At 47.3% G+C, this 17,125-nt stretch overlaps 2 protein-coding genes across 2 annotated transcripts; one reads left to right on the plus strand and one right to left on the minus strand.

Annotated features, from left to right (window-relative positions):
* The first annotated feature begins 1,362 nt into the window (after positions 1-1,362).
* Positions 1,363-2,978, plus strand: LOC123040200 (cytochrome P450 89A2-like). Its single transcript, XM_044463112.1, has one exon. The coding sequence runs from the start codon at positions 1,385-1,387 to the stop codon at positions 2,807-2,809; it is 1,425 nt and encodes a 474-aa protein (XP_044319047.1). The 5' UTR covers positions 1,363-1,384; the 3' UTR covers positions 2,810-2,978.
* A 4,940-nt stretch (positions 2,979-7,918) lies between these two features.
* LOC123038866 (noroxomaritidine synthase 1-like) lies at positions 7,919-11,198 on the minus strand. Its single transcript, XM_044462281.1, has 2 exons — positions 11,135-11,198; positions 7,919-9,459 (listed from the first exon to the last, which is right to left on the minus strand). Exons 1-2 carry the CDS (start codon positions 11,196-11,198, stop codon positions 7,919-7,921), a joined length of 1,605 nt encoding a protein of 534 aa, XP_044318216.1.
* Positions 11,199-17,125: the final 5,927 nt, after the last annotated feature.

Consider the following 17,125-nt stretch of genomic DNA (forward strand, 5'->3'; position numbering starts at 1 on the left):
CAAAATATCTCCTAATTAAAGCTACCTATATAAACAATAAGTATTGTCCAAATGAGTGACGTTCAAGAACCAACTGCTCCCTGATTGCGCAACTAATGAACGACAATAGAAGAGTTAGCCTGAATACTCTAAACAACGTCATGTTAGGTGATACATACATATATGAAGCCGATCCCTCTATCGGATCGTACGTCAACAAATAATTATATTATTTCAGAAGATGGGGACGTTAATTAGGCAACTGCTCATAGCTAAAGCATAATTACTTGACAGGCATCGTATACTTATAATATATTAATCTGACGCTGCTATATCACGAGGCACACATGCATGGGTGATGTTTAAAGAGCCAACTAATCTCCAATTGTGCATAATTAATTAGTTGACAGTCAATTTTTTTAACACAGTACAGACGCAAGCGCTCGTACATACACGCATACGCTCACCACTATAAGCGCACACACGCACACCCTACCTCTATGAGCACCTTCGAAAGATTGAGCCGGCATATCATTTTGAGATTTACGAAGTCACCGTAGGCGCCTCGTCGGAACGTAGCCTCCCACTGTAAAGTGCATCGCCGGAAATCCTGAAATAAATTCAGAAATAATGCGAGCACCAGGACTAGAATCCTGATGGGCTGGGGATACCATTGTCCCTCTAACCATCCAACCACAGGTTGGTTCGCTAGCTCACAGTCAATTGCCCTCTCAAAGTTTGAACTGTGGGAAACTAAACTGTGTACATATACAAAATAAGAGAAATACAAAACCGTACTACCACTGACACAAAAGATCTTTATATTTATCATTTTGAACATTGAGCAACCAATGAAAATACCTGCAAGTGATTACAATCCTTTGATTTTTTGTGCACAGACAATGGGCACAAAATTATCAAGTCACAAATTTATATATAGTACACAGGTGTATGATTGTTTGAGTATCTACACATGTTCGAAAAACATATTCTTATTGTTTTACTAACACTATAAAAGTTAAAATAATTAGTCATGTTTAGGGAAATTATTACTATTATTTAACAAGGTATTAAATGACATATTACGAAGCATCATGCAAAAAGAATGAGCACTATATTTGTCAACTAAGCAGGATATCGTGGATGAGCGGATTCGTGGAGATAAAGAAGATAAGAATAAGGTTGGGGATGAGCGGTTGCCTACGATCCACCTAGATGACCTGGCACACGTGGGCATCTGGTTGACCGGCTGCGAACGTTTCTCACTAGAATTTGGATCACAATTTAACACATGCCACTGTTGCGGCTGCTGTGGGCAACATCTGCCTATCTGTCTATAAAAACCCAGCAACATCCCAACCAATATCCAGGGGTGTAGGCAGATACATATAGATACATACATAGCATGGAATTCGTGCTAACTGTGTTGCTACTTTCCCTTGTGTTGTGCATCAGCGCAGTTGCCGTCTTCCGGCGTCGTGCTTGGGCCGTCCACGATGGTCAACAACCGATCATCGAGATCCACGACCCTAACATCGCCCGTCGAGCGCTCATGGACCACGCTGATGCCTTCTGCAACCGACCGCTGAACCTATTCCCCGTGGCCCTGGTCAGCGGGCGTCGCCGCAGACACAACGACAACCTCACGTCCGTGCCCTACGGTCCGCGTTGGCGCGCTCTTCGGTGCACCCTCAACGCCGCGGTCCTCCACCCGTCACGTCTTGGACACACGGACCCGCTGCGCCTCGAGGCCATGGATGCCCTCGTTGCTGACCTCCGCGTCCGTTGCGGCGGCGGCGGCGGCGAGATTGTCGTCCGCGACATCCTCAACGCCGCTGTGTTTCCACTGGTTGCTCGCATGTGCTTCGGTAGCGGCGTGGACGAGGGTCACGTACGCGCCATGCGTGACTTGCTCCAGGCCTTTGTGCTGGCCGTTGATGGCACCAAGGATTTTGCCAGCTCCAAGACGGCGAAGCTGCTGCACTGGAGGCAGTGGCGCCGGTTTCTCGCCTTCCGAGGCAGGCAGGCGCAGCTTTTCCTCCCTCTGGTCAAAGCAAGACGGAACGCTAACCGTCATCTCAAGCTCGGCGGTGGCCTGCCGGCATATCTAGACCACCTCCTCGACGTCCGGGTCCCCGTCGACGACGACAAAGCCGACGGCAAGGCCCTGCGCCCTCTCACAGACGACGAGCTGGTGAGCCTTCTCTCGGAGTTCCTCGGTGCTGGGCCAGGGACCGTGGTGTCCAGCATGGAGTGGACCCTCGCCCACCTCGTCCTCCAGCCAGAGGTCCAGAACAACATCCGACGCGAGGTCGACGCCGTGGACGGCGCACTGTCCGAGGCACACGTCCGGCAGATGAAGTACATGCACGCCGTCGTGCTAGAGAGCCTTCGGCTCCACCCGCCGATTCCGGTGTTGCTGCACGACGTGCCTGATCAGGCGGTCGCCGAAATCCTGGGATGCGCCGCCGCCGCCGTGCCGGCGGAGGGGATGCGGGCGCACTTCAACCTAGGAGAAATCGGCAGGGACAAGAATGCGTGGACGGACCCCGACACGTTCCGTCCAGAGCGCTTCCTCGCTGGGGGCGAGGGGGGTGGCGTGGGCCTGGTGCCGGGGCCCAAGGAGATCAAGATGATGCCGTTCGGCGCGGGGCGGAGGGCTTGCCCGGGAGGAGGGCTCGCCACCATGCATGTTAAAAGCTTCATCGCTGCGCTCGTACCTGAGTTCGAGTGGGCACCGCCGGCGGGAGGAGGCGTCGACCTCACGGAGCTGGATGGGTTCTTCAAGGTGATGAAGAGGCCGCTACGGGCGCGCGTGACGCGGCGGTAGCGCGACTGCATGCGTTTGACCCATCCAGGATCCCAAAGTAATGTTGGTAGCCTTCACTCCTCCTTCCTGTGTTATAGTCACTCATATAGATTTGCTGCGTATGTGCTCCCTATGTTTGTTGGATTGTACTCCCTCTGTTCATAAATATAACATGTTTTGGAGATTTTAATATTAACAAAAGTACATACATATTCAATTGAGTGAACAAACACAACATAGAAGCACTACTGAAAAATTCGTCGTTACCGATTTTTTTGCTCTTTGGCGAGTAAGTAGAACACGGGATCGTGGTAAACGGCAAGTAAGCCGAGTGTAGCTCGCGGCAAACAGTAGGATACAGCACATCGGAAGCTCTACCATGCCCCGCCAGGTACATAGGCAAACATAAAGGAACTCGGCTTATGCACAGTATGCCGAGAGCCCTGTGGAAACGCCAAGGTGACCACCCCTCCCATCTCGACGCCAACAACCCCAAGGTGAGCTAGCTAGGGCGGCTTTCCCTTTCTCTTTCTTTTTCTTTTTGTTATTTATCTCAATATTTTTCTACATATGAAAATTTCAATATGCTAGTTGACGTGTGGATTGATATGTGTGAAAATATTTGAAAATTCTTTATTTGTTGGTGATCGATGATTAATGACATGTTGTATTATTTGCATAATTTCCTAAATGTTGCAATTGTAAATATCCAATGGTCAATTAATTAAATACTCTCTAGCGGGATATGGTGTGCCAAGTATGCATGTCACAATATTTCTTATAATTATAAATGCTAGTTTTGCTTTATTCATAATAGTATGTGTGCTTGATGGTGCTGTGCCAAATATGCATGTCAAACAGGATATGACGGTGTGCCCAAGTATGCATGTCGGAGTGCGCAAAAAACTTTTCAAGTGGATCATCATTCAATATCGATCTGCTCGTTGAGGGCTTCCAAAATTCAATGTATCTGATGTGTATTTGTTTTGTGTTTGTTGCACAGATTGTCCCATGCAACGCTAGGCTAGAGTTCAGTGAATTAACAGAAGAGAGTGTGCCCTTTCTTAGTCATGTGGTCACTTACAACACTGAACTGCAGAAAGGAGACAAGAAGCCGTATGGGAGGCGAAGGATGAGTTTGGTTCATTACACAGAACGGTCTAACTGATGGAGAGATGATATGTTTTTCCTTGATAAGACCAGTTCCCAAAATGTAGGTTGTCTATCTCGCTGATTCGAACGAGGATGACCCATTTCATTCTTATCTTCAACAGAAGAATCAGACTTGACGATGATTTCAATAGCCGCCTCCTTGACATACTACCGCCAAATAATATCTACATCGGGGGTGCCATATGTGACTCGCCTAACAAACACAAATCTTATCACCAAACATGTAATGGTATGTTCTCTTAAGTTATATCCATCTAGGTGATTCATGTTGTTCCTTCACCCGACAATTCGGTCATTTTTAGGCTGTTTAGGGGAGCTCGTGAGTTCTTGGTTCGCCTTCTCCGTCTAGCGGGAGGAGCTGTTGGATTTCGTTTGCTGGTGGTGATTCTTGGCGTTGGGAGTATTTTATGGTCTCCACTTATGTGGAAGATGAACTTCTTCACATTTTCTCAACGAAGGTGGCCCTTTCGTCTAGGGTGCTGGTCCAGCAGGACAGAAGGTCGAAAACTTCCCGTCCGCGTAGGTGTCCTCTGAGAAAAGTTCAAGCCGGCTTTGGGTGAAGCGGAGGTAGGGGCGCGCCACCGTCTTAGCTCTTGTTGTTTAGGTGGTTAGCTGCTCTTTGGATCTGGTTCTAATATTGAGTTTCTTTGGGGTGCTATGTACTGTTGTTGAAATTTTAATATAGTTCTGGTTTTGGAGGACTTTCTTGCAAAAAAATAAGAAGATAAATCCACCTAGTCTATACGGTGATGATAATTGACGAACTTCAGCTGGAAGCGGAATGACAAGTGAACATATTTTTGTTGCAACTTTACCTGGTAGAATATGGCAAATCCTGCCGTTTTTTGCTACAAAATTTCTCTTCTTTTCAAATGATACATGCGTTTGTGAAGAAACTGACAACCGCATACAACCAAACTTGTCATCTAAAACATCTGCAAATGCTAACCCCTCTCAGTGACATTCACAAGCTATTGCTGCGCGAAACTATAGCATCAGCATATGACCCCTGATAGAGACATAATCGATGCATTCGACATGGCTTGTACGTATCGAGTTTGACGGAGATGCATATCACATGACTGATACGTCCAGCGACACATGCCTGACAACGACTTGATTTTGTCCTCTGCGATGCGAATCAAGATACGTCGTCCTTTACAAAAACCCAGGATTGAAAGGTTAGTGATGCAAAGGGTTCCACATAGAGAGAGAGAGAGAGTCTTGAAACAGTTGTGGTGCCAACGGTTTCTATGACTAGTGTAACGAATTGATCTATTTTGGTGGATCCAGATTTTTCGTCCACGAGTCTGCAGTGTCCGTACCATCAAGTCACCAACAAAATATAACCCTTAAATTCCATGTGACAATTCTATTTTAGCTCTCTTAGCTGGTCCCCACAAGTGTCGCATTTCTAGAATGGTCCGTGAGAGAGATGGAGCCTAGAAAACTCTTGAATTCCATCTCATCATCTTTTTATTCCGATGGAACTAACTTAGCTTGTCTGGAGATACCCTAGCTAGGTGGGGGAAATGAGTGGCCTAATGATCTTAGCTTGGCCCCGTAATTAGCTAATTATATCCCATATAAAAAGCTTAAGCAGACGGCCTTCATTTGATATGGTGGTAAAGATATGGACGTACACCTACTCCACAAGATATAATACCATCATGTGTGTGGTTAGGGTGTGTGGTTAGGACGTGGAATATCTGCTCCAGAGGTCAAATTCTTCTTGATGAATAGTAAAAATGAAAAAAAAGTATTCAAAAAAATTGAGAACTTATTTGTGTTATTGACAAATGTTTTGTATGCTTGTGAAATTTCAGCACGAAATAACTTTCGTGGAAGTCGTGGAATAAATTGATGCTCTAAAAATTCTAGTTTTGATATCATTTTGGAGTGTTGTTTTTTTTCCACGATTCCATGAACGGTCGTGCCTCTCGGAAAAGGGAAAAAATGGGTTTTTTCCTTCCGCTAGAACCCAAATTTGCTTCTCATGAAGCAACGGATTTGCTACCGTGAGAGGCACGGTCGTGCCTATTGGAAAAGGAAAAAAAATGTGTTTCCGCATTTTTTTTCATTTGATGGATTTGCTTCCGCCAGAGGCACGATCATGCCTTTCGGTTAAGGTAAAAAACGCGGTTTTTTTTCATCCGCGAGAGCGTGCCTCTCGGAAAGGAGAAATGCGTTTTTTTCATTGCGTGAGAGGCAGGAATTTGCTTCTTGTGGTTACAGATTTGCGTCCGCAAGAGGCACGGTCGTGCCTCTCGAAAAAGGAAAAAAATGTGCTTCCTTTTTTTGGGGGGAGGCACAACTTTGCTCATCATACAGGCATGAATTTGCTTCCGCGAGAGGCACGATTTTGCCTCTCGAAAAGGGAAAGAAACATGCTTCCGTTTGGTTTTTTCATGAAAAAAAGTTCGTCGAAACCTATCCACATGTGATCTAGTTTTGAATATCTCAGCCCGAGGAATCCAACAGTGAAAATAGTTCGAGATTTGGATGCACGATTTGAGAGATAAAACATTTTGAATAAACGAATCTAAGAAAAAAATGAAAAACTTCCAGGTTGTGAGAAATGACGCACATGCAGCGTGACACTTGTTGCAACCTGAGATCGATGGTGGTAGTGACCTTTGCAAATTAACTAGTGATTTTGGGAAATACCATTATGGCTTTTTTTTGAGAGATGAAATACCATTATGGCTGCCTTCGTAGTTACTCAGGGAGGCGGGCCTCGGCTAGTACCGGGCTTAGCTGGGATCAATGGCGGCAACCAACTCCTGAGCACAGCCGGCCCATGATGGGTTGGTTGTGCGTATGTGTGTGTTTTTCTTCTTCTTTGGGGCATGTATGTGTTTGGAGTGTCATGGCACAATGAGATGTGGTGTTTGAATGCAAAGAAATAAACAAATCTTGACAGCTATAAATTTCATGCGTCTGATATAAGATGAAAAACAGTAACAAATCTCTCTGAATGCAAAGGAAGAATGGAATAAATAGCGAAAAACAGCACTGACCTTTGGTAATCAAATAAATCAATACTGACAGTAACAGACAACCTTCCAGCAGATAATACGCCTCCAGGTAAGCAAGCATCCATCAGGTATGTATGGTTGAAAAGCAGGGGAGATGAGCAGAGCGCGATTTTTCAAGCAGCCTTGCCAGATATCTTCTCTCAGTGACATGTGGTGAAGGAAGAATTATTATAACTGTGTCTATGTGGTGAAGAATGGTTTCAGCCTTGCCCCATACTCCCTGCGTTCCAAAATAGATGACTCAACTTTGTACTAACTTTAGATCTTGGGAGTAGTGGGCAAGCCAGATGAGATGAGTAGCATTCCTTTTCTTGGGAAGAAAGAACACGTTGACCATTTATGTCCACAACAGGCAAGATACCATCTGTTCGAGGATACATCGGCTGGCAAATAAAGCAGCAGCAAAGGAGATCCAGGTAAGTTCTACCGACCAGGTTCAGAATACTTTCCAATAATATCAATGCAAAATACTAACCATCTCCTTCTTACCTTTTGCAGCACGCCTGCAAAAAGAATGATATAGTATTGCTTTTGTTGCTGCTACGCTTGCTAATCACATACACGCTCAGGAGGAGGGACACCAGCTATTGGATGCTATAACGAAGCGGTCCTAAACTGCAGTACATCTTTCTCGGCACGTATGTTAACAGAATAAAGCAACTATACAATCCTTATTTATATTCCAAAGAAATGTATGGGACACGTATCTAGTTTCATAAAATGGAGGAAAATATTATGTCTGGATGACCATGTTTCATACAACAGAGTAATCATTGCCAGCACGTTGGCCGTCTTTACTAAAAGAAAGATACATTTTGATTCATGGATGCCTTTATTATTCAATAATAATGTGGTTGTGGGCAGAACAAGACAGTCCTAGTGGTCACTAAATACGTTTGCAGAACACGAGAGTCTAATGCTATATTTCTCGCTTCTTCAGCTTAACCATGAGCCCATTTTTCATCTCCAGTATACAAGACGGCTTGGCCTGGATGCTTTGCCCTTCCATCACCTCCACATCAAAGTTCCACAAAGTTGAGGCGATGACGGTCCTCAGAAGCATAAATGCGATGTCCTTGCCGAGGCACATCCTCGGGCCCGAGTTGAAGGCCAAGAACTTGTGAGATGGTACGTACCTCAGCTTGCTGCCATCCTCCGAGAGCCACCTATCTGGATTGTAGTTGAGGCAATCTTTACCCCATATGCCCTCCATTCTCCCCATGGAGTAGAGAGAAATAAAGATGGTGTCGCCCGTATGCACCTCATGGCCACTTGGCATGATATCATTGGCGGCCTCCATCTTGCGCTCGAGAGGCGCTGGTGGGTGCAGCCTGAGAGTCTCGTACAAGACGGCTCTTAGATAGACTAGAGATTTGGTCTCGTTCGGCTCAAAGATCACCATGGCATCCGCACCGGCCGCTACTTTATGTGATGCAATGGGTGAGAGTTCTTTGTGGATGATTGACACAATTTTAGGGTGTTGGGCGAGGTTGTAGAAAATCCATGTTAACGTCGTTCCAACTGTGTCCCTTGCTGCCAGCATGTAGCTGACTATCATCGCACGGAGCAAGTCATTATCTGCATACTCAGGGTCGTTAAGGAGGGAAGACAAAATATCAACACTCTCCTGTTCCTTGCCATTGCCAACATAACATGTGTTAATCTTCCTCCTCTCCATCATCTCCATGATAAACCCACGCAGCACCTTGTGCGCTGCCTTGAGCTTCCTCTTAGGGCCGATGTTCAGCCGCCTCATTAGCTTCCAGCAAGAAGCCGACATCATGGCTCGGAAAAAGGCCACCTCCATGACTGTATCCATGGCAACCGCCGGGTCCATGGGTGGCATGTCCCAGGATAGGAGACTAGGGTCCACGTCAAAGAGAGGAGTAGCAGCCATGTCAAACATAAACCTCGTCATAAGTTCTTGCATATTGAATGGAGTGTTGGTGCTCGCCCTGTGCATAAACAACAACAGCAGGTTGCTCTCGACCTTGTCGCGGCACCAGGCCTCCATCCTTGTAACCAACCGTGGGCTGCCAAGCATGCTCTTGATTTTCGTGCGCTGCCGACGAGCCGGCTCACCGTCAATGGTGAAGATGCTGCCGCTCATGATGTCGAAGATCGCGGCGAACTCGTCACCCTTGGAAAAGTTGGTGTAGTTCGTTGTAAAGATGTGCCGGATGTTGGCAGTATCACATGTGACCAAAAACCGCATCCCGTTCCCTGGTGGGCCGTGCGCCCTGAAGTTGTGGCCTGATCCGGCGAGGACCAGGCCGAAATAGTCATTCAAGTTGTGGAGATTGGCCACGAAGGAAGGGAACATGTGTAGTATTGGCCAGTTTGCGGGGAGCGCTGCTGGGTTCTTCGATCTAGAACTAGCCCTGGAGTACAGGTAGTACAGGCCTAGGGGAAGAACAAGTAGCACGAGTGCTGTGTAGATGGGCAGTGGTGTGGGATATGCTAGCAGCGACTAAGATGTATCCTTGAATGGACTTGGCTATGGCCGGGTTCATACCCAAGCCTCTATTCCAGGCAAGGTTTTTGCCGTGAGGTTCAGCCACTTGTGTGAAAAAGACCTATGGTGAATTTTGCATGTGACACGTGCTATTAGTTTGGTACCCAGGTGTGTACAAACACTTCGTGGATTCAGGTTTCAGTTCCAATTTTTTTGAACTGATTTGATGATTCGTTTGGTTCATTTAGCATTTTTTCACTGCATGTGGGCTCATGTGGTTGTTATTCTTACGTGCTTGCTTCACCACTGTGTATGCACGTCGCTTTCGCCCGCTGTGCTCCGTTTCTCAGGGCAGTTTGCTTTCTCTTCCCATTCTGGTCTGCTGCATGAGAACAAAGCTCTAGAACCAATGATCAAAGGGACAGCGACGGCAGCATGTATATGGAAAAAACTTCAGAAATCGCGCGAAAAGCGGCACGGATAGCGAATGGTCAAAGCGGCAGCGACAACAACGTCTCAATGGAAAGATCGGCTTTATGCACGTCGCTGTCGCCCGCTATGTTTCGCCATCGTTGTTTGTTCTTACGTGCTTCTTTTTTGTTTCTACTGGTCACCGCTGTGTATGTACGTCGCTCTTGCCCGATGTGCTCCGGCAGCGTTGTCTGTCTATGTTGCTGTTGGCCGGTTCCTTTCAGCCGCTCAGCCGCTGTTCCATTCCTGATAGCTATCGCTTTCCTGCCTCCTGCCGTCGTTCCTTGTCAGTTGTGCTAGCGCTGCCGCTGTCGACGTTGCTTCGGGATGTCGCTATTCCTTACGTTCGGTGCGGTCTGTGCTTTCCTCTCTCTTCTCTGAGCCTATAAATAGGTCTCTTTGGTTCCTTCGGTAGTACTTGTGATTTCCAGTTGCGTTTCGTGTGTGCGTTCATTCGATGGTTTCTTCATCGAGTCGTAATGGTCCGCGTCGTCCTGGTCGTCCTCGCCGCTCGCGGGGGTCTGCAGTTGGTCGGCGAGGTGGTTCGGCCCGTGCTGGTGCTCCTGCTGTTCCGACGGTCGACGGATCGGTCTATCCTTTTGCGAGGTGTTTCATCTTCTCATCTTCGCTCGCCGTCTCGGTTTGGTCGTTCTTTGCGTCGTTCGCCTTCTGTGCCTGGTTCCTGTGCCTGGTTCCTGTGAGCGATCTACTGATTTGGTGGATCTTGCGGCGCAACCTTGTTTGGGTGCTTTTCTCTTTCTGTCCATTCGTGTTTTCACTTCTTCTTCGATACAACCCTCTGGACACATCAACGGTCAAGATTAGAAGATACCCCTTCGTGAGGATAAGTGAGTAGGGCTAGGATGGGAAATTTAGTTTGAGGCGGCGTACCGCGGCGTAGCGAGGTTCATGACCGTACGTGGCCGTACGGCCCACTGTACGCCCGTACATGGGCGGTGTACGCCGCCTGAGGAGGAGGGCGGGCCCACAGGTACCAACCATAATTAGATTAATACATTAATCCCGGCACGGTACGGTGTGCGAAGCCATTAACACCGGCGCAGTGAGACGTCCCGTCAGCGGCGGCGGTCCGCGGGCGGTGCCGATTCACACGCCACCCCCGACGCTCGCCTGCGCACGCCACTGCTTGACCGCCCGCGCACGCCGACGCCTGGCCTCATGCGCCTTTGACAGCTCGGCATTAATCACCGGTGTCGATTTGCATACCGCCGCCTGGCCTTCTGCGGCCTTGACCGCTCGGCTGGCCCGGCATTGATCGCTGGCACCCACCCCGCCCACCACGCCTATAAAAAGCGCCTCGCCCCCGCCGTGGCTCTCACACCGCCCCTCGCCTCCCCTCCCCTCTCCTTCTCCCCCTGCCGCCGGCGTCGCCCCTCTTGCGCCCTACCTCTTCCTCTCGCCGGCGATGGCCCGCTCCACCTTGACCCTTGAGGAGGCGGAGGAGCTCGCCGACTTCGTCATCCCCGCCGCTCCCGACGTGCGCCTCCCGGCAAGGTGGCGCCTGAGCATCGACGGCGTGCCGGTGGCGCCGGTGCCCGAGGTCGGCACCCACCTCTTCGCCCGCGCCGTCGGCCTGTACCGGGCGCGCCTCTCGCCGGAGGAGCTCGCCGACCCCCAGTACGCCCCTAACAACCCCGGCTGGGCGGACCGCCTCGCCGACGACCACCTGCGCAGCCTTCACGTGTACGCCCGCCCGCGCCCGCCGACGAAACACAACCGCGCGCGGCGGCATCAGCTCTGGGACGGGCGTACGTTCGAGGAGGTCGTCGCGCCGTACCGCGCGCAGGCGGCCGCCGGCGCCGTGCCCGCTCCGCCGGGGCACGGCTACACGCTGTTCCGCCGCGGCGAGGCTCGGTCCACCCGCGAAACCGCGGGCCCCTCGCCGGCAACCACGGCGTTGACCGCCTCGGCAGCGGCGATCGTCGCACGCGCGCGCGGGACGGCGCCTGGTCCAGCCGCGCCCCTCCGCCAGAGCCGGCGCCGGAACCTGAGCCGGCGTTGCTGGCCGAGTACAAGCGGCTGGCGGCGGAGGCCGGCGACCCGGAGGACATGCCGGGCTACCTGACGGCGATCCGGGAGTCAGAGAACGCGTCGATACCGCCACCCCTCGTGCAGGAGTACATGCACCTCGCCCCGGTCGCCGTCCACTCGGAGGACCCGCCGGACTTCCCCGGCTACCACGCCGCTGTGGCCGACTCGATGGCTGCGCCGGCCGCGCCAGCCGCGCCGGTGGTGGACCTGGACGACAGCAGCAACGACGGCGACGACGGCGACGGGCTCTACGAGGAGATGGACTTTGGCGGCGTCGAGGACGAGTAGTTTAGTTTAGGTTATTTTCGAAATAACGTTTAGTAATGTTTAATTATTTTCCTAATGTTGTTTAGTTTAATCAAGTTTAATTTCTAGTATTATGTAAAATATTTATGAAAACTATGATGAAATATCGAGTGTGTTTGCATGGTTTTAAATTATTGTTTGCAAATTGAATGTTCGAATTAATACTATTATGTTGGCAAAAAAAGTTTGAAAAAATGAGTAATGTTGAATTGAAAAAATTATAAAAATGAAACAAAATAAATAAAAATGAAGCAATAAAAATATTAAATAATATTAGGAAAATAGATTGAATGAAAATAAATTTTTTGAAAAATGAGTTAAACTATGAATGCAAAAAAAATATAAACATTAGGAAAGGAAATAAAAAATGAAACAAAGATGGAAAATAAATAATAGTACCAAAAATAATGAAAATGTTCTGTTAAAAAAATTAAAATTAAAACAGAAGTAATGTTGAACTGAAAAAATTATAAAAATGAAACAAAGTACATAAAAATGAAGCAATAAAAATATGAAATAATATTAGCAAAATAGATAGAATAAAAATAATTTGTTAAAACAAAAATGAGTTAAACATTAGGAAAGAAAATAAAAAACGTAACAAAGGGCGTAGAGGGACATTGTGGGCCGGCTGGGCCGCCTTTGAGAGGCGCGCACAGGCGGTACAGAGCGCAGAAGCGCAGGGGCGGTGTGCGCCGTAGTTTTTAGTCCCACCTCGCCCATCGAAGGGCGCCCTGACCGGCTTAAATAGACGGTTCTATGCACCCTACCAGATAAGATAGTTACTAAAAATATGGATTGACTTCGCACTGCCCGGGCAGCGCTACCGCCGCTGCCCGGACAGTGTTACACTGTCCGGACAGCTATGGTAGTGTTACCTGAGCATTGTAAACTCAAATCATATATTTACTATCTATCTTATTTTTGATAATTTAGCACTTTTACGCAAGTTTGTTTCATTAATACCTACATTTTTATAAAATTTGTCACACCTGATTTAAATTGGGTTTATTTGAAGTTTGTCGGAAAAAACTCCTTTTCGAATGGGGCCTTTGCTCCTACCCGAATGGTGTCCGGATAACGAGGTCGATTTTTTGACATCTTCAGAATGGCCTGAAATTTTGCATGTGAGTCAGTATGCCCACTCCCACACGGAATCCAATAAGTGAGCGTATTTCGAAACGAATAGCACGTTGCTTCACGTCCGGTCAGTGTTTTAGGATTTTTGACCGAAAAAATTATAGAAAATCTAAAAGTGGCAAAAAGCCACGAAACTTGTCATGCATCCTAGTCATGATGATACAACATTAGAGAGAAAAATTAGGCTCATTTGAAAGATGTCGAAAAAACTCATTTTCGAATGGGGTCTTTGCTCCTACCCGAACGGTGTCCGGAGAACGAGGTCGATTTTTTGACACCTTCATAATAGCCTGAAATTTTGCATGTGAGTCAGTATGCCCACTCTCACACGGAATCCAATAAGTGAGCGTATTTCGAAACGAAGAGCACATTGCTTCACGTCCGGTCAGTGTTTTACTTTTTTGACCAAAAAAATTATAGAAAATTCTAAAAGTGGCAAAAAGCCACGAAACTTGTCATGCATCCTAGTCATGATGATACAACATTAGAGAAAAAAATTGGGCTCATTTGAAGGATGTCGAAAAAAAACTTATTTTCGAACGGGGCATTTGCTCCTACCCGAACGTTGTCCGGAGAACGAGGTCGATTTTTTGACATCTTTGGAATGGCCTAAAATTTTTCAGCTTATTAACAAATATTAGTGAGTTTATTGGTATAACTAATAATTTGGAAACGGCCGTTCATAAAAAACACTATTTCACATAGAATTTATTAAGTAGTTAAACTAAAAACACTAGTTAATACAGAATTTATTAAGTAATTATATTAAAAAGAGTACTTAATACAGAATTTATTTCGTATTGACATTATACATAAGAAAACTTTACTATTGTTATTTCTGCGCGAATTGACGAGCTGATATTAAAAAATAAGATAGTAATAATGTCAGTTGACTTTAGTTAAAGTCATATGACATTATTACTACCTTATCTAATAAATCACTCAAAGGCGGCTATATAAGCCAGTCCCGGCATCCCTCGGCGTGCGAGGTGGGACTAAAAAAGCGCCCCTTCCACCTTCCCCCGCGCCGTGAATCGTAGAAGGCAAAAAAATAGTGTTGAAAAAAAAATAAGCCTGCCTGTGCGGGCCGCAACTGCGCCTAATCGGTCCGGCCGATCGAGCCGAGTGGCGAAAGGGTCGGCCTTTCGGCCAAGCTACGGCTGGCAGCACAGGCCAACGGGGCAGCGGCGGGACGGAGCGGGGATCAGAGGAGTACGGTAAGGGCGGTAGGAGGTGGGCATATAAGGCGGTCGCGGCGTCGTTCGGCGGGTGAGGTGGGACTAAACTTTAGTCCTCACCACCGCCGACCCTGCACCCGCACGGCGCGCACACTCAATGGGCCGGCCCACGCGCGCCACTGCGCACAGTCACTGGGCCGGCCATCGCACGGCGTCATTCGGCGGGCGAGGTGGGATTATTTTTTTATATATTTATTGTTTTAAAATAATATTAATTTGTTTAATAAATGTTCTATAATTAATGAAAAGCCCTACATACTGTATAAATGTTCTATAATTTATGTAATGTTCATTATTTATTTGTATTAATGGCTACCGTTGTTTTTATAATAGTAAAGTGTTTTTTGTTACTAGTAACCATGCACGTGCAACGCATGTGTCCATCATCAAATACAAATGTAAGAACAAAGCGCCTCAGTGCAGCACGTACAGGAAGATAAAAAGGTAAGCTGTGCTAGTGCCCATACTCTGCTTCTCTACCTCTGCCCATAAGGTGTTTGCTGAATTGTTTGCTCCGATTCAGTCAATCAGTCGAGTCGTGAACCTGTCCACCCTGTTCGTGAGACAGAGATAGACTCGAGCCCGCTGTCGGCCTGTCACATAAGAATTGAAATGATTAAAGAACTTCAACAGGAATAATACTCCATTTGGAAACTAATAAAAGCCGTTTTAGGTCAGTATTTCGTGACCTACAGCGTCTTATATTAGTTTAGCGCATTAGTAGCGAAGCATTTCTCTGAAAAAAAATCAGCAAATTAGAAGTTATGAGGTTTCATTATGTACCTCCAAACAAATTCTCTAAAACATCTTTCGAGCTAGCTATTAGTAGTTCTCTCGGGACTTGATGTACATCTTTGTCAGAAGAGCACAACCGCAGATGAATCAATTAACACAACGGAGGGAAGAAAAAATTATGTTGAATAGCAAAGAACATGTAAATTCACTTGAAAATAGGTCACCTTTCTAAATCATTGCAATGTATCACTGTATGTAAACCAAATTAAGTGCTCTAAATTCTAAACCTGTAAAAGATAATTATATATTATTTATACAACAGGAACCATGTTAGGTTTCACCTCAATTTTGTCTACCAATATGTATTCAACTCTCTACTGAAATGCAATAAAATTTAGAATTAATTTTCAATCTAGTTATTCGCATCATGCAGATCAAAATAAGAAAATGTTCGATATCTTCTCCCCTCCAACCTCCCATAATACCCTTTCTTTAATATGAACTTGGTAGCACTGTATCTGTACCTCCCATAATTCCCTTTCTTATATATATAATTAGCATCTGTACTATGCAATCAACAAGTGGTCACTAACTCACATATGTTGTGCAGATTTCTCTATTCGTGTATGACACATCAGGCCCGGTAGAGTTTAAAACGCTGACAACTAATCCAATTAACACAAAGAATCAAACTAAATCTAGATTAATTTATAAAGTTAAAAGGATAAGAGTACGAGAGCATACAAATGATGTATGTTGCTTCCGCCTACTGCGGCACTGCAGCCTGCCTCCACACCTTGGTCCGTGGATTCGGGGAGCCGTGCGTCTGCACCAGCCTTGTGAGCAATGAACGTGCGCTGCTCTGGCAGAACTTGAGGGATCGATTGCTAGCCTGCAGCAAATTAGCTTCACCCTGACGCACAGCGACTTGTATTACCTGATGCACATGCAGACTTAGCTCCTACTCCCTCCGTTCCAAAATAGATGACCCAACTTTGTACTAAAGTTAGTACAAAGTTGGTACAAAGTTGGGTCATCTATTTTGGAACGGAGGGAGTACTTAGCACTAAACAAAATTATTTACCCATATGCCTATGCTTCAGGGAGTCACCAAGTAGCTCCTGCCCGGACTGGCAGTGTGCCGTACCATCCTAAAAAACATAGACCGGTAGATCGATCTCACTCATATCATTGTAGCCGATCTGCGCGGTCTTCCCCTGCAAGGCGCCCAGATGCGCCACCGCGAAGGTGTTCAGTAACGTGATGCTGGAGATGCGGACATGGGCAACACCGTGAGGCTATCAATCACCATGTACGCCACGACGACCCGCATTAACCAGGTGATTGGCCTTGCCAAACTCCGCCGCAGCCGCAGCCGGCGAGCCTGAAGCAGGAGTGAATACATGGGCGGTTCGTCTGCATCTCGCTGTACATGGACGCGATGCGCGGCGTGTTGGAGGGAGCAGAGGGGTGAACGTTGTGAAGGACGGCGACGTTGGATGGAGGGGAGGCGGCGTTAGTGAGCTGGACGATGCCGGCGAGGCGCCTCGCGGCGCACGTCAAACATGGGGAGAGGCAGCGTTGGAGGGCGTGGGTTTCAGACTCGGAAAATCGGGAGAGGAAGAGCGAGGGGAACAGGCCTCGCGATGGAAAGAGCCCGTAAGTTTTGGGGCTGAAGAACGAAACAGTTTTGCTATTCCGTGATTTGCGACGCGAGTGGGCAGGATGT

Source organism: Triticum aestivum, chromosome 2B, assembly GCF_018294505.1.
Source record: "Triticum aestivum cultivar Chinese Spring chromosome 2B, IWGSC CS RefSeq v2.1, whole genome shotgun sequence".
Classification (NCBI taxonomy): Eukaryota; Viridiplantae; Streptophyta; class Magnoliopsida; order Poales; family Poaceae; genus Triticum; species Triticum aestivum.

Excerpts from the sequence above, each read along its gene's own strand:
- LOC123040200 (XM_044463112.1), top strand. The coding sequence starts at position 1,385 with ATGGAATTCGTGCTAACTGTGTTGCTACTTTCCCTTGTGTTGTGCATC.
- LOC123038866 (XM_044462281.1), bottom strand. The coding sequence starts at position 11,198 with ATGCCGGGCCAGCCGAGCGGTCAAGGCCGCAGAAGGCCAGGCGGCGGT. Across the intron at positions 9,460-11,134 it reads CGGTATGCAAATCGACACCG|CATATCCCACACCACTGCCC; the intron begins GTGATTAATGCC and ends AGTCGCTGCTAG.